At 39.4% G+C, this 17408-nt stretch overlaps 1 protein-coding gene across 1 annotated transcript in view; it reads left to right on the top strand.

Annotated features, from left to right (window-relative positions):
- LOC308663878 (cholesterol transporter ABCA5-like) overlaps positions 1–17408 on the top strand; it is a 90076-nt gene that overhangs the window by 43438 nt on the left and 29230 nt on the right. Inside the window, exons 20-26 of the mRNA XM_081320654.1 lie at positions 1503–1672; positions 3800–3972; positions 6319–6462; positions 8504–8617; positions 12209–12379; positions 15225–15338; positions 17037–17174. Of these exons, the coding sequence (XP_081176780.1) occupies positions 1503–1672; positions 3800–3972; positions 6319–6462; positions 8504–8617; positions 12209–12379; positions 15225–15338; positions 17037–17174 (1024 nt within the window). The remainder of the gene's footprint in view (positions 1–1502; positions 1673–3799; positions 3973–6318; positions 6463–8503; positions 8618–12208; positions 12380–15224; positions 15339–17036; positions 17175–17408) is intronic.

Raw genomic sequence — 17408 nt, 5'->3', positions numbered from 1 at the left:
CTCATATTTGTGTATTTTTTTTTGAATTGCTAACAAAGAATCAGTCTCCCTTTAATTCTTTGTTAGCAATTCAAAACAAATTTACACACACACACAAAGTGACATTATAGTCACTTTCAGCTAGCCTGGGATAGTTCACAATGGGCGGGTAATGGCTGAGGCCCTTTTTGAAGCACAGCAGCTTCATTCCAGAGGATTTTTTAAATTTTTTTTTAAATTTTAATTCCATTTATATCCCGCCCTACTCCGAAGACTCAGGGCGGCTTACAAGCTTAGCAATAGCCTTCATTCTATGTATATGCCTGCTTATTAGGGCTTTCATACACCCCCCAAGCGGCATTATTACAAAGTCAGCTTAATTGCCCCCAACAATCTGGGTCCTCATTTTACCTACCTCGGAAGGATGGAAGGCTGAGTCAACCTTGAGCCTGGTGGGATGCGAACCTGCACTAATTGCAGGCAGCTGGTGTTACTTAAGGAGGCATTAGCCCACTGTTCCACCAAGGCTCTGGATGGCAATAGGTGTCTGAGAAGGCAACAACAGTTGTTCCAAATGTCCCACTGGCAGCTATCATAACTTCTTTGTAGTGTTTCATAGGAAGTTATTGCTGTAGCGAAGGTATACCTGGAATGGTTGGAAATTAAAACAGCTTTTAAAAGATCACTTAGAATTTTTTTTTTCTGGAAAAAAACCAAAAAACCAAGGGGTGGCTCAGCAGGGTACATTTAATGATGGCTACTCCTCAGGCAGCTCCATGCAAATGAGCTTCTGTTTAAGTGGTGGAGCTGGTACATTTTTCATTTGCACAGTTTCTCTAATGTTGAAATTACTGTGGAATATTCCTCTCATTTAATGAAGAATTTCTAGGCAAATCTGGGGAAAATAAAGGAGAAATTCTTGGCAAATTTGGGAGGTGCAGAATGAGGAAAGAAATGTGTCATTGTGCTGGTGTTTGCACTCTTGTTAAACTAACACTTTATTTTTTTCCCATTTTACTGCCAATATTCTTTTTTCAGATAAGAATGATGATTCCTAAAATTGATAGCTTGCAGAAACAACTGACTGATAACAGCACTGGTTGCACACATCTTCTGTGCTAGTCCTACCATCTTATTCCCCTTCTCTCTCAGGGAAGGGGTAAATGTTGGCAATAGCTCAGTCTGATTGGTTGATTGATGTCTCACTCTAGCAGTAATTGTCAAAAATATTTCTTTTCTGTATACTTTCTGCAATGCTGCATTTAATTGTATACTGAAGTTTTAAAAGTATTTATAAGGTTATTTATAACTGGTATATGTTACAACATAGAAAGTTCACATTCCAGACCATTTAATTACAATTCTCAATATCTCAATACTGTATATTTTTAGTCACAGACTGATGGACTGTAATGTAATGTAATGAATTCCTCTAGACAAGCCTGCCTAACTCTGATCTAGTTCTTGAATGGACCTCTGTGAAAGCAGGATTGATAATTACATCTGCTTTTTTTTTCTTTCAGACTTTTGTTATTTACAGTGTTTCTTCTTATTCAAATTTTTATGTTTGTTGCGCATCACTATTTTAAAAAAGCTGTAGTCCCTATACAGCTGTCTCCAAATTTATATTTTCTTAAGACCAATGAAACATATGACAAGTACAAAACTAGTCTCCTCATTCAAAACTCCACTGGTAAGAAATTTAAGAACTACATTTTAAATACAATGTACTGATTGGTTTTATTTCAATTCCTGGCATTTCCAGTTCTTTATTTCATCTGTATAAAATCTACTACGGGTGGACTTTCTTGTTCCAAAGGATTGTATTCTAGCATTTCAAAGCAAAATACAAAAATACAGATACAGGTATTTTGGAACTGGAAACTCCATCGCTAACTGATGTGGTAGTGAAGTGAAACATCACGTGGCAACTTCTGTTGTGCTGCAGTTGTTAAGCAAATCACTGTGGATTGTTAAGTGTTTCTTCATGTAAGGGTGACCTGCAACTTCCTGCCGGTTTCCCCACTGGCATTGCTTGTCAGAAGCTGGCTGTGAAGGTCCCAAATGGTGATCACGGACCATTGTACCCAAATCACGATCAAATGACTGTGAAGATGGCAAGTTGGAAGACCAGTCATAAACTACTTCAGCACTGTTGTAACTTTGAATGGTTGCTGAATGAGGCAAGTCAGTAAGTGAGGATTACCTGTAATGATACAGGTCGTCCTCAACTTAAAACCACAACTGAGCCTAAAATTTTATGTTGCTAAGTGAGACATTTGTTAAGTGAGTTTTGCCCTATTTTATGACCTTGCTTGCCAGAGTTGTCTGTTAAGTGAATCTTTGCAGTTGTTAAATTAGTAACATGATTGGTGAGTGAATCTGACTTCCCCATTGCCTTGTCAGAAGGTTGCAAAAGCTGATAACATGATCCTGGGACACTGCAATCATTATAAATACGAGCTAGCTGCTAAGCATCTGAAATTTTGATGTCCATAAAGATGCTGCCATGGTCATAAGTGTGAAAAATGGCCATAAGTCACTTTTTTCAGTGCTGTTGTAAATTTGAATGGTCACTAAATGAACTGTTGTAAGTCGAGAACTACCTGTATGATTGAAAAGATGACAGAGATTCTCCCAAAAATTATAGAAAGGAAATAAGTGTATTTTAGCCACTTTAGATCTTATGTTCTCTCATTCAGCTTTATTTCAAATAAAGAATAAGTAATTAAAAATTAAGGAAATAATTTTCAAAATAAAATACAGAACAGTGGTACTTTGGTAGTCAACTGCTTTGAAACTCATTGGATTTGGTACTGAACACACTTGTGACGCAAACATTTTGTCCCGGTACTCATTGTTTGTTCGGCACTCAACATACAAGCTAGAACTTGTCAGTGTCGGCTGCCTTGGGAGTCACTACATTATTCCTTATGGGAAAAATTTGTTTGGTAGTCATCATTTTTGGTACTCATCACACCTCCTGGAACCAATTAACGATGATTACTAAAGTATTGTTGTATACATAATAAAAATAAAAAGCAAAGATTATAGAATAAAACAGGCCTGGGGTTGCTAATCCCACAGTTGAAATTAGCAGCACTCCATCTCTCTGTTTAGCATTTTTAAGACTATTGCAGATTGCTGAAAAATTATAGTGAGTCGGGCAGGCCACTAAGGAAATGTTCATTTTCACTGTGAAAGGAGTAGCTTGCAAGAGAACACAGTTTACATGTTAGGAACACTGCAAGCGCTGGGGTTACTGAGAAATTGACTGGAAGCTACCAGTATATCCAATTTGTGCAGAGTAAAATGGCAGACTGCTTAGAACACTGTACCAAAAAGTATGGATATGCAAAGTGCATTGTGATGAATAATAAATTCAAGTCCATATAAACCAACCATGGATAAGAAGGCCATAAATTATAAGATTCAGCTGCATATTTGCATGTTTCAAACTAACAGTTGACCAATGGAGAGCCTAACCTTGTATGCGTATGCAGGAACAAAAGCAGGGTTGCATCATAAGGTGTTTCCCTTTGTGCTAGAAAAGGTGTGGGGGTGTTTCATGATACTGCAGTTCTGCTTTTGTCATTCTGGTCCACCCTACTGAAATGCCATTTTCTAAGGCTCTCTAAAATTGAAAAGGACCCACTTTTTTTTTAAGAATATTGTCATCCTTCTCTCCCAGATCATTCTTATATTATACCTGAAACTCTTTTAAGAGTTAACTGAAGTTAAATGTTATATACTTAATTTGCTCTGAATGAATGGAATAATTGTGATATTTTTATGCCATGTTCTCCTTTTTTTAATCCAGGGTCAAACATAGATGACTTAATTAGTACTCTTAGAAATCAGAATATACTGACAGAAGTACACAGTGGCAGTGGTTATGAATCAGCGGATTTTCACAGTACTGCATTAAACAACAGCGTATATGTGTCATTTGCCCCACATAGTGCAGCATTAAATGTACTTAAAGTAGACAAGGTAAGAAGAGATAATAATTCTCTACGAATACAGAGGAATTTAGGAAAATGTGTGTGCAGTTAAATGTAGTTACATAGCATGATTTGAAAACAAATGTATCAAATGTACTAGGAGCAGAACTATCTCAGTTTAATAAATTTGTAGATGGTGAATTGCTTTCGAACATTTCAGTTTTGTGAGGGAATAAAATGTATACATCTCCATAAAATGAACATGAACAGTATTTCTTTTAAATATTTGGTTCTCCTTTGGACACCCAGAAACCACTGTGACTGCAATTGCACAGAGGTGTGGGGAACAGAACATGAAATTCTAGCCCTGTGGGTATGAGGTGTGCCTCTGCTGATTTTGCCTCTCTCATTCTTACTGAGCCTTTGCCTGCCCCCAAAATATGAAATGCAGCCTCCCAGCCACTAAAATGTGGCCTATCCGTCTTAAATGCTAAGTGTTTTTTCAGGTGACAAAAAACATAGGGAAAGGTTAGAATAACAAAAACAAGTATTTATCTATACATATAAACAAACAATTTATATAGCTGCCCATCTCAGGACAGCAACGCTGGGTGGGACACAGAGTTTTAAGATCCCCCCCCAAAAAAGAAGCCTGTTTGATACAATGGTTAAGGTGCCGACCTGCAAGCCAGGAGACGGCTTAGGCACGAAAGACGGCTGGCTGACTTTGGGCCAGTCGCTCTCTCTCTCTTAGCCCAACTCTCTCACAGAGAGGGTTGTTGTCAGGAAGGAGCGTTAGGTATGTTCCCCACTTTTTTTTTTAATCCCATTTATATCCCGCCCTTCTCTGAAGACTCAGGGCGGCTTACAATTTAAAGCACAAATCAGTGTGCTTAGCAATAACCTTCATTCTATGTATATGCCTGCTTATTAGGGCTTTCGCCCCCCCCCAAGCGGCATTATTACAAAGTCAGCTTATTGCCCCCAACAATCTGGGTCCTCATTTTACCTACCTCGGAAGGATGGAAGGCTGAGTCAACCTTGAGCCTGGTGGGATGCGAACCTGCACTAATTGCAGGCAGCTGGTGTTACTTAAGGAGGCATTAGCCTCCTTTGAATTACTTATAAAGTAATAAAGGTGAAATAAACATGCAATCTAACAATACATAAAACTATGCAATAACAACAATAATTTTATTTATTTGTATTTCCTATTTTTTAATCGCCCATCTCTGTCAGAGATAACAACACAATGTACACCTGGGCCTAAAAATCCAATCATAATCGGTTTGGGTCAAACAAAAAAAATAAATCCTGCAACAGAGCTTCTTAAATAAGAAACACGAAAACAGAACAGATGTGAAATATGAAAATGCATAGCCACTGCAGCCCTGTTCAGATGGCAAAGGCTGCCCCATGAGTTGCATCACAAAAAGAAAATAGGTTGTGTCTCCATTTCATTCTCAACAAATTAAGGTTTATTCATGAACCATCAGTGTGAAGAATCGGGACCATACCTTAAGTTGCAGTTCAGATTTATTGCTTAAGCCTATATGTGAAAAATCTACAAACTGTCTAGTGCCAAGGATTGACACTAGATAAGGGTCAATGGAATTCAAGAGAGGTTCAAGAGTGATTGGACTTAGACCATTTGTGGGAATGTAATGACTCTAGGCTGCTGACTTGCTTAACTTCGTCAACCGGCTCTGCCTGTTCTTTTCCTACATCAAGGTTCTGTTCAGTTCTAACAAATTGTTAAGGAGGCTCATGGAAGTGTATTAATTAGTCTGTTCAATCGTGTGTGCCAGGAAATAATTTCACCATCTAACTTCATGTGAACCATTACTAATAAATAGATTTCAATGATTAGATCAGAGGGTAATAGCCTGGGGCCCTGATGGGGGTGCTCTGTGCTAAGGGTGGCTGACAGGTGACAGAGAAGTTCCCCATCCCCATGTCATTTGTTCTCTTGGTTTTTAGTCTATTTAATCTTTCTTAATTTTAATCACATCACCTTTTTATCATTTTCTAAGCTACCCAGAGCCACTTCAACAGTGAGGTGGGTGACATATCAAGTTTAATAAACAAACAAACAAATAAATAAATGGAAGGATTTCAGGATAATCACCCAAATCTAGTAAACCATTTGACAATACCACATAGGATTCAGCAGAGATGCAGAAATATCTTGTGATCAAATCATAAAAGAAATATCTGTTTTAATGATATCATTGATTTATATTTTAAGTAGCGTGAATGATACCACATTGCATCATTTTATGCTTCTAAAAGTCCATTTTCCTTTTTTGTAATGAGATATTTATCACTTGTTGCATTATACCCAGGTGTATTCTCATAAATATAACAAGTTTAATCTTTATCTTTGTTGTTGCAGAGTTACCGGTATATCTTTACTGCTGCTTTTAATCGTACCATGATACATTCTTTACCTGTTATGATGAATATTATTAGCAACTTCTATCTATACAATTCAAACATAACTGAAAAGATCCAAGTTTGGAGTAACCCTTTCTTTCAAGTAAGTGAATGTAAAAATCCAAATGCTGATATTGTAAATTCTGAATATAATCATGTATAATGATGTTATATATTAGGAATTAAAAGAGTTTGGGCATTTTTTCCAATATTTTACTATAGCTCCAATCTGCTTCAGTTGATTGATGTTACTCACTAAGCTTTTTTTTTACATTAACTTTGGCATTTGTACACATATCTTCAAGCTAGTTTTACCATTTACATAGTAAAATTTTTCAGAATAATTTGCATGTATCTACTGTGTATTGGTGAAATTCTAAGCTGGGAAATGCCACTTGAGGCCAAAGATTCCCTGAAAAATGAAAATTGGAAAGTTTCAACATATGCTTTCAAGAAAGTATACTTTGCCAATTGTGCACAACAGATTGTTGCGCTGACTGATCTGGTTTAAAATGCTCTTGACATACACTGATTCTCAACTGATTATAAGCTGTTTCTCCATCTTTAGTATAGCTAATAGCACAATGTGGCTCATACCTCCATGGTGTACAGATGTCTTGAAATTTATTAATTATAGGAAGGGATAATATAAAAGAAAAAGAAACTAGAATAAGGCTTGTGGTAGTGGCTAAAAATGGTTGCAAAGCAGTTTTGAAATGTAATCTGGGTTCATTTTTGTCAGTATCAGGTGATACTGACAAAGGCGGTTCGGGTCTGGATGGGGAGGAACAGACTTCAACTCAACCCCGACAAGACCGAGTGGCTTTGCATACCTTCATCCCGGGTTTATTCGGACATTCCACCTCTTACTATGGGGGGTGAATTATTACCCCCCGTAGATAGGGCTCGCAACTTGGGAGTCCTCCTAGATTCACGGCTCACCCTGGAAGACCATATAGGAGCTGTGACTAGGGGGGCTTTCGCCCAGGTTCGCCTGGTGCGCCAGTTGCGGCCCTATCTAAGCCGGGATGATTTATGCACGGTCACTCATGCGCTCGTGACCTCTCGACTTGACTACTGCAACGCTCTCTACATGGGGCTGCCCTTGAGGACCACCCGGAAGCTCCAACTGGTACAGAATGCAGCCGCGAGAGTTGTGTTGGGAGTCTCCCGATACTCCCACGTTACACCTCTGCTCCGTGAGCTGCATTGGTTACCGGTTGCCTTCCGGGTGAGATTCAAGGTATTAGTAATGGTATTCAAAGCCCTCCATGGCAGGGGGCCGGAGTACCTGAGGGAACACCTGCTGCCGGCATCGACTTCCCTCCGCCCTGTGCGTTCCCACAGAGAGGGCCTCCTCAGGGTGCCACCGGTCAGAGAATGTCGACTGGTGGCCCCCAGGGGGAGATCCTTCTCTGTGGGCGCCCCGGAGCTATGGAATCAGCTCCCGGTTGAGCTCCGGACGGCGCCCGACCTTCGATCCTTTCGCCGCGAGCTAAAAACATACTTTTTTGAACAAGCTGGCCTGGCCTGATGGGGGGATCGGGGGCTATTTATTAGGTTTTAAATATCTATTTTAGTATGTGGGCATTTATTTAATTTAGTTTTAACTTTTGTAATTTGTATTTTTATTCTTGCCCTGTTCACCGCCCTGAGTCCTTCGGGAGAAGGGCGGTATAGAAATATTATTAAAATAAAAAAATAAATAAATATATCAGAAAGGAAAATTGTATCCATAGGTTTTGGTATTTAAACATGTTATTTAAAGTTCTGCATACTGCCTATTTTTGGATGTACAAATACAAACTCAGACATATTGGAATTAGTTGGTATTGTATGATTATTTAATATGAGACACATGAAACCAAATGCAGTTAATGAGGCATGATCTATGGTAGACATGTCAAACTCGCGACGTGACGTCGTGCAACGTATTGGGACAGTTTTGCCATTGCCGGCAATGGGGTGGGCACAGCTTCCATGTGACGCGTCCAGCCCTTGGGCTGGCAGTTTGACACCCCTGATCTATAGCATACCAAAATAAGCTATATGGTTTAGACTTCGTTAGATTTCTATTCTTACAAATACTGATTTTCAAGGTATTTTTACAATATTTTTCATACACAAAAATCTCTTATTCGTAGGAAATCACTGACACAGTTTTCACTCTTGTGCTGTATTTTGAAGCTGTCTTACTAGGAGTTCTTGTCACTGGAATGCCATCATATTTTGCCATGGAGAATGCAGAAAACCACAAGGTAGCAAATCATAATGTTTATATCTATATATCTATCTATATATCTATCTATATCTATATCTATATCTATCTATATCTCTATATCTCTATCTCTATCTCTATCTATCTATCTATCTATCTATCTATCTATCTATCTATCTATCTATCTATCTATCTATCTATCTATCTATCTATCTATCTATCTATCTATCTATCTATCTATCTATCTATCTACCGTATATACTTGAGTATAAGCCGAATTTTTCAGCCCACTTTTTGGGCTGAAAAATTCCACTTCGGCTTATACTCCAGTCAACAAAAAAACTTGCCGAGGACTTGTGCGCGGCCGAGGCTTTGGTGCTTCCGGGATCGCGCGCACCTCTCCCAAGCCACCGCCGTCCGGAGACCTGCCGAAGTTTGGGGAGGTTTGGGGAGGTTATCTATCTATCTATCTATCTATCTATCTATCTATCTATCTATCTATCTATCTATCTATCTATCTATCTATCTATCTATAATAGATGGATTCTGGATGGTGTACAAATTAAAACATATCCAATACAATAAAAATAAAAATAAGAAATTAATAACCTGTGGACTGATATGCCATTTCTGTGGAGTGCCTTTGAGTTAGTTTTGACATCAGTACCTGAGAAAATGCTAGAAAAGATAAACAGTGAGAGTATAAGGAGGAAAGTGATTATTGGAAACCAGTATGACTTTGTTAAAAACAGGTTTTATATTGATTAAATAGAACAGTGTGATGTTCCCACTACCAAATGGATCACTGAATAACCATAGCCAGTATATGGTTCTTAATGTACGTATGTGTGATGACCCAGGGCCCAGCATGGAGGCAAAGCAGCTGGCTGGCAAGAAAAACAGTCCTTTAATAACTGCCAATGTTCCCCAAAAGCTCCCACATATGCTGGCAAGCCTTCAACCAAAGCTCGCGCACACACACACACACACACACACACACACACACACACACCACACACACACACCTAGACCTTTTAGCTGCCTCTGGCTGAAGGCAATTTCAATACAGCTGGAGAAGTCTACAATGTCCTCAAGGCCAGACAGATAACAAAGAAAACAAAACAGAAACTTAATGAGTCCTTTTAAATCTCAGCTTGCCTACAGTCTGCAAGGAGAGACTCAGAAATGCAGTCTGCCGGTCCGGTATTCAAGGTGTCCAGGTTAAACAGAGACAAGAGCACAATTCACAACTGTCCCAAGATACCACGTTTGTTCTGGGCAAATGCCCCACCCCACAGCTGTCTCCTTAAATCTTAATCCCCAGGTGTGCCTTGTGGAGTGGGGCGGGACGCTCTCCTCCTGAGCAATTGAGCCTGCCTAAGTTGTTCTCTCCTCCTCTCTGCTCTCCTTGCTCTAGGATGGGGGGGGATGTTGCTCCTTGCCTGAACTCTGCCTCCCCTGTTCCAAACCTGAAGGGCCCTGGCCTGCCTCAGCCTGCTCTTCCCCACAGTCCTCCGAAGCCACAGACACCTCCTTCTGGGCCTCAACAGGGTCCTGCTCCAGCTCCATGTCCTCCTTGGATTCAGGCTCAGATGGAGGCATGACAGTATGTCCATATGAAAGCCAATATGCATCAGGGTTCTGTCCTGGCCCAGTATTTTATCAACATTAAAAAAAATTAAGAGGATAAAAGGGATGCTCAGCAATTTTGTAGATGACGTGAAGCTTGCAGGGGATGGTAAAGATTGCTAACACTTTAGAAAACAGGCTCAATGTCAAAAGGATCTTAATAGACTTGAACGTTGGCCCTTTTCCAACAAAATTGCAAGCAATGTAAAGTTCTAAATTGAGGTAGAAAAAAACCATGTAGAGATACAATATAGGTGGAACCTGGATCAACCAGTAGTATTTGTAAGAAGTACCTGGATGTCCTGGTAGACAACCAAGTGAGCATGGGCCAACAGAGCGTTGTTGCTGCTAAAAGAGCCAATGCAATTTCGGTCTGCATTTATAGACATATGTCAAATTCACAGGAAGTAAAGTTTTGCTTGTATGCTGCCCTGGGCAGACCTCATCTGGCACACTTAAAAATCCAATTTTGGGTGCCATAATAGAAGAAGAATGCTGAGAAATGAAAACGGTACAGAGAAAAGCAACAAAGATAATTGGACTTGGAAATGAAGTAGAATAGTTAGAAGAAGTTCAGCCTTACGAAGCAAGGACTAAGGGGAGATATGATAGCAATCTTCTGATACCTGTCAGGTATGGGAAGAGGGTATGAATTCATTTTCTGAAGTGTCCACAGTTAGGACAAATACCAGTGGTTAGAAGTTTTACAGATCCAGAAGAATAAGGAAGAATTTCCTGACTGTGAGAACTATTAAATAGTGGAAAAACTTGCCTCCTGGAATCATCTCACTTCATCTCTGAAATTTCTGAAACAAATGTTGGATGGCGATTTGACTGAGTTGATCTGAAGGTTACTGCCCTAGAAGCAAGTCGGATTAGAAGACTTTCAAGGTCCCTTACAGTCCCGTGATTCTGTTAAATGTCAAAATCCTTAGTGATACAATACCTGTGTGATTTGTATGTGATTTAGTGATACAATGCCTGTGTGATTTAGAATATTTTCCTGCGGCAACAGAAATATTTGATTGAGTCCAGAATCATTTTCTTCTACATATCACATCTCAATTACCAATAAAGGAGATGGAATAACTTAAGAAGACATTTTAACTTGATTTCACATTACGGTAGTTCTCAGGTTACAACAGCAATTGGGATCAGAATTTCCATTGATGAGTGATGTGGTTGTAGATGGCAATCCCAGTTTGCCGTCATAACCCAAAGGCCATATGGTTTGTTAAGAGAAGACCTCACATGACATGGCTTATTGGGGCTGTGTAACAATTCAGCCAAGTCAGAGTGCAACTTAGAAGGGAGAATCTAAATAGGCAATGGGGTATAACTTTCAAAATGTCCAGAAACATCATTATAGAACCTCATTTCATGTACATATCAGGGCCATTGCAAAGTCTAGTGAGAAAGCAATGTGCAGATTGGCTCCCAGTGGAATTTGTATCAAAATTATTTACAGCCATACTATGGACGTGATAAAATTTGAAGAAGCACCATTAGGAGAAGTTTTGCTCTGTTTTGGCTCACTGTCATAGCTATATTTAGATTTAATCACTATCCTAACTATAATTGCCAAGCACTCTAGGGGTTCTAATGTAGTATGTAATTACTAATACTTCTAGTATGTACTATTTTAGCTGTCTTTGCTCTTGTAATTTTTTTCTACTCTTTAAGATGTACTTGGTTCATTTTTTTAAAAATTTGAATTTTTTTGATCCAGTTTTATTCATGTCTCACTGTTGGTCCATTTTTTCAGCAATAACTTAATGTTTTAGTTGATTATGTGTAATAAAATATAATATTCTTCCAGCGTTATGATTATATAATGGATCAATAGTCTATTTAAAAAATGCACCATATATAGCATGTAGATACGTTTAATATTAACATATCAGCTAAAAACAGAAACAACAAAATCAGGATGAATGACAAGATCTACTGCCACAATATGTTGTCTACCCACCTATTGACCTATCTGTTATTTATTTTCCAGATCAGAGCTTACACCCAACTTAAAATCTCTGGACTTTATCCTTCTGCTTATTGGTGTGGACAGGCACTAATTGATATCCCATTATTTTATATAATTCTTCTTCTTATGGTAGGAAGCTTATTTGTATTTCATCATGGAGTTTATTTTTTTCCTGAGAAGTTTCTTGCTGTGGTAAGTTCTATTTTACAACAAATACATTTCCTATTATTTTTCATTTTATTTTATTTTTTTTATTTAAAAAGTTTTACAATACATTTTAACTTTAATCCCCCCTCCCCCACCCCCATCTAACCCTCCCTATCCCTCTCCCCCATTCCCACCTCCCCCCCCCCGACTTCCCAGAGCTAAATACAGGGTATAAAAACGAAAAACAAACATAAGCATCCATATGCTATCAACAATAAACTATTAATTCTATCACCCTCTGGCTCATGTAAAGTGATTACAAACAGTAATAATATTACAGATAAGAAAAAAAAGGAAGAAAACAGAAAAGGAATTTTACTCAAATGCTAAATAAAATTTCTTAATCCCAATCCTTATTCATATTAATTTCAAAGAAAAAACTTTCATCTACTATTTACATTCTCCCACATTTCTCTAATCTCTAGACAAATTCTCAATTACATGCCAAAAACGCCTATCTCTATTAACCTTATTAATCTCCAACCAAACTGAACTATAATCAAAAATAGTTCTTGCATATATCATGCCAAATATCTCGCAGTTCCAGATCATCCATCTATACGTCTAGGACACCATTCCAATCTCCAATAAGAATAAAATAAAAAATTTAAATTTTTTTTTATCCAATTAGGTAACCTTTGTTTATAGTAAGTTAAGAAAAATCAACTTGTTGTTGATTAGAAGCTTGCGTACAAATACTTTTAGTCCACAACCCTAATATACGTTTCTTGCAAACAGATAACATCAGTCTTAAATTGTTTTAAATATTAAAAAGCTTTCTTTCTCCTCTATGATGAATTCAATCCATTGACATTCTAATTAGAAATTTAGTCACCAATCTTGACACTCCAAAGCTTTTGGAGCATATCTGAAATGACCCCTTCAACTTCTTTAGACCGCACCCCTCCCACAGCTTCACTGTAAGTACACTTTGGAGGTTCCATAACTTTCTTCTTTCGTCACTTTCACTTATTGCGCACTTTCACTTTAAAGCTATAAAATCCGTTGAGCTAGAGAGTAAAAATAAAAGTCCACATCACCTTGACCTCCTGTACCGCTCTGCCTGCATCTTTATACTCAAAAGTATTCCTTCTGGCAGGGGTGGTTGCTAACGCCTGGCTCTGCTCCAAAAATCACGGAGCAGAGACACTGCGCAGCTCGGAGCAACCCAGGCTTCGGGGGGGCTCAATCCTTCAGCCGCCCAAACTCTCAGTTCAGGCGGCCCCAGAGAGCTCAACCCCTACCTGGGGCCTCACCCCCTCCTCTTCTCCCGAGGAGGGGGCTTCAAATCCATCTAAACAGCTGATCGGCGCTGTTTACGATGGAAAAACACAGCTGCGGAGCGGACAGCCCGAAGGCGGCTGTCTTCGGCGCCGCGTCGCCACCGGAAGTCTTATTTTTCATTTTATTGTGAATACATTTGGATTTTATACTCTCTCTCCATAAAAGTGAATATTTTTCTTTATCTTTTTTTTCAAAATTGAAATCCATTTTATCATTTAGCCCATACTGGTTTATCTTAAGAAGCAACATTACAAACAGATGCTTTTCCAAAATTTAAAGACTGATTATTGCTTGGTGTGATAAGAATGTTTGTTTGTTTGATTGATTAAAATGGTTCATTTTATTAATATATGCCAGAGCTAAGCCAGGATCTCAAGTCATGGCTAGGGAAACAACACAAACAATAATTAAATTTTGCTTCTATTAGAAATGGGTTATAATATTGTTCTCATAGACATATGGAGGTTCTTTATGGAACGTACATTTTTATCTAGTGAAAACTCAGCACTGTTGCTAGAATAGATTTCTTTCGCATCCTCATTCTTTGTTAGTGTGGCATTATACACTGTTACTTTCCATCCATTTTCATTAACACCAAGCTGCCTGCAATTAGTGCAGGTTCGCATCCCACCAGGCTCAAGGTTGACTCAGCCTTCCATCCTTCCGAGGTAGGTAAAATGGGGACCCAGATTGTTGGGGGCAATTAAGCTGACATTGTAATAATGCCGCTTGGGGGGGGCGAAAGCCCTAATAAGCAGGCATATACATAGAATGAAGGCTACTGCTAAGCTTGTAAGCCGCCCTGAGTCTTCGAAGAAGGGCGGGATATAAATGGAATTAAAATAAAAATAAAAATAAAAATTAACAAGAAAATCCTCTTGTTCCAGTAGAGGAGACTATCTGAGCTCAGAGTTGAACTACAGAGTCCTTGGTGCTCTCTTACCTTGATGGTTTGTTTCCAGACTGTGCAAGCAAACAACCAAGCCCAGAAAACACCAGGGACTCCACAGAATCCTTTGTACCTCTTCTGTCACAGTTCCTACAAAAGGTGTCACACAAATACATGTATACGTATCAACAATGACTGTGATAAGAGTTTTGAAGAATTTTGTTGTTCAGTTGCTAAGTTGTATCTGACTCTTCACAACTCCGCGGACATAGCAATCCAGGCCGTCCTGTCCTCCACAGTCTCCTGGAGTTTGCCCAAATTCACGTTTGTTGCGTCAGTGACACTATCTAACCATCTAATCCTCTGCCATCCCCTTCTCCTCTTACTTTCAATATTTCCCAACATCAGGGTCTTTTCAAGGGAGTTCTCTCTTCTCATTTGGTGGCCAAAGTATTTGAGCTTCAGCTTCAGTTTGAAGAATAGGGCAGCTGAATCTATATGAAGCAGATGAGAACAGAAGAAAAGGAGTAGGAGTTAAATGGCCTCCTAGGTTGCCTGTTAGAAAACTTCTTTTAGGGGAGAGGAAGGCTTAGGCACTGCTTTCTTTATCCCTGATCTTAACAAAACAACAACTAAGAATTTTCTTTTCACCTGCAGGTTTTTTGCCTGATTGGCTACGTACCATCAGTTATTATGTTTAACTATATTGTCTCATTCAGCTTTAACGCCATACAAAATACCAAAGAATTTTGGTCGTTTATTTTTTCAGTGGTAAGTTAAACTTATTTGTTTTTTGTTTGTATGACCCACCCCTTTTATATAGTATAACCTTGGTGGCTAGCAATAAAATGACCACTATAGATGTATCAAAAGTAAAAAAACATAACCCCACAACATTTTTTAAGGAATGACACACTCCAGCCAGAACATCATAATAATTCTATGCCAATTACATATGTGCTGGTTTAAATTTCTATCCTAGCCCATTGCCTTGGGCGGGGGGGGGGGAGAGAGAGGAGGGACCAGGTGTTCACTGGCTTCTGAAAAGTCAAGAGGAAAGGGGCCTCCAGATCTTGGAGTGAAGGCTGTTGTAAAGGAGAGGTATTTTTACAGAGAAGGCATGCCTCCTAGATCCAGCCAGGTTACATTGTTTAATAGAGGAGGTCTGGAACACACCCATCCTATCTGATTTGGCAGGGCAGGCAGATACTCTCAGGTGTTGCCAGTCCTGTTGATAACCTGTCCCATGCATGCAGAGCTTTCAGGATAATAACCAGCATCTTGAATTGCATTCAGAAGGAGATTGGGAGCCAGTGCGGCTTGCACAGCAGTAGTGTAACTTGTGCAAACCTTAGAGCACTCCAAACCGTGTGCCCTGATCTATTCTGAACCAGTTGAAATTTAGGTGGTCTTCATGTACAGTACTATACTTGGGAAATGACTAAAGGGGCAGTGGCTTTTGAATTGTGCACAAACTCGCCAGAGGAGTGCTTTTGAGATTTAATGATGACAATTGCCCAAATCCAGAGGGATCCAAAAATCCCAGAACCCTTTTGTCTTGCTAGAGTTGAACTGCAACCAATGCTTCCCCATCAATACTTTATAGCCTGCAGGAACTGAGTAAGCACCTGAGTGGCACCATTTTGTTCTGCCTCAGTGGAGATGTATAGTTGAGGATCGTCAATATACTGCACCCTATGCCACTGAATAATCTCACCCTGTGGCTGTTCTCCCCCATCTCTATGAATACAAACTGGGACTGACCACAGAGGAAAGAGAAGCCTTGCAGAACAATGCCCCTTGACTCTCAAACCCCTAGGCCAGGGGTAGGCAACCTTGGCTCTTTTATGACTCGTGGACTTCAACTCCCAGAATTCCTGAATTCTGGGAGTTGAAGTCCACAAGTCATAAAAGAGCCAAGGTTGCCTACCCCTGTCCTAGGCCAAGTCCATACGTATGCCATGGTCAATGGTATAGAAAGCCACCAAAAAATCCAGGATGGAGACACCACCCTATTCGAAGCCCTTCAAAGATCAACCATAACTCAGTACTATATCTCATTCTGAACAATCGGCTTCTTCAGATTATCTTGTCCTCCCTCTCTCTAGGCCAGGGGTAGGCAACCTTGGCTCTATTATGATTCGTGGACTTCAACTCCCAGAATTCCTGATCCAGCTGTGCTGGATCAGGAATTCTGGGAGTTGAAGTCCACGAGTCATAAAAGAGCCAAGGTTGCCTACCTCTGCTCTAGGCTATTTAATGCTTTTCTCCACTTTCCTTAATTTACTACATTACTAAGTCTTAAACCTGTCAAAGGGCTAGGACTAGCCCTGCACCCTGAGATGCCATTTATACGTTCGCTACAATGTCTTTCTACTATGTATTTGATGTCACATGCTGGGACATTGATTGCCACTGGATAAAAACAAATAACAAAAAATAATCTTTAAATTTTCTTTTCTCTTCCAGGCGGCTTTAGTTTGTTCTGTTGTCATCGAAGTAGCCTTCTTTATGTGGTATTATACAACAGCCGCTGTTCTTCATGTTTGTTTTTCTATTTTTGTTCCCATCTATCCTCTTATTGGGTGTCTTATTTCTTTTATAAAGGTAGGTTTTCTAAGGAAAAGACAATAAGTTACAATGCAGGAGAAGTGGGAACAGAAAATATTTAAATGGGTGATTCTGCCTTCACTTTAATCCTATTTGTGGGGTTTTTGTTCAATTGGCTATCCTCCCCACCAGTGCTTAACACTACTGCAGATTGTGCTGTGAAGTGTTTCCCAGCCCCCAGGAGTAGATGTCGACACTGTGTAAAGCATTTGGATCACTAGAGCAGGGGTG

This window comes from Vipera berus (genome assembly GCF_964194415.1).
Source record: "Vipera berus genome assembly, chromosome: 2".
NCBI lineage: Eukaryota > Metazoa > Chordata > Lepidosauria > Squamata > Viperidae > Vipera > Vipera berus.
This window is presented reverse-complemented; position numbering and strand designations above follow the sequence as displayed.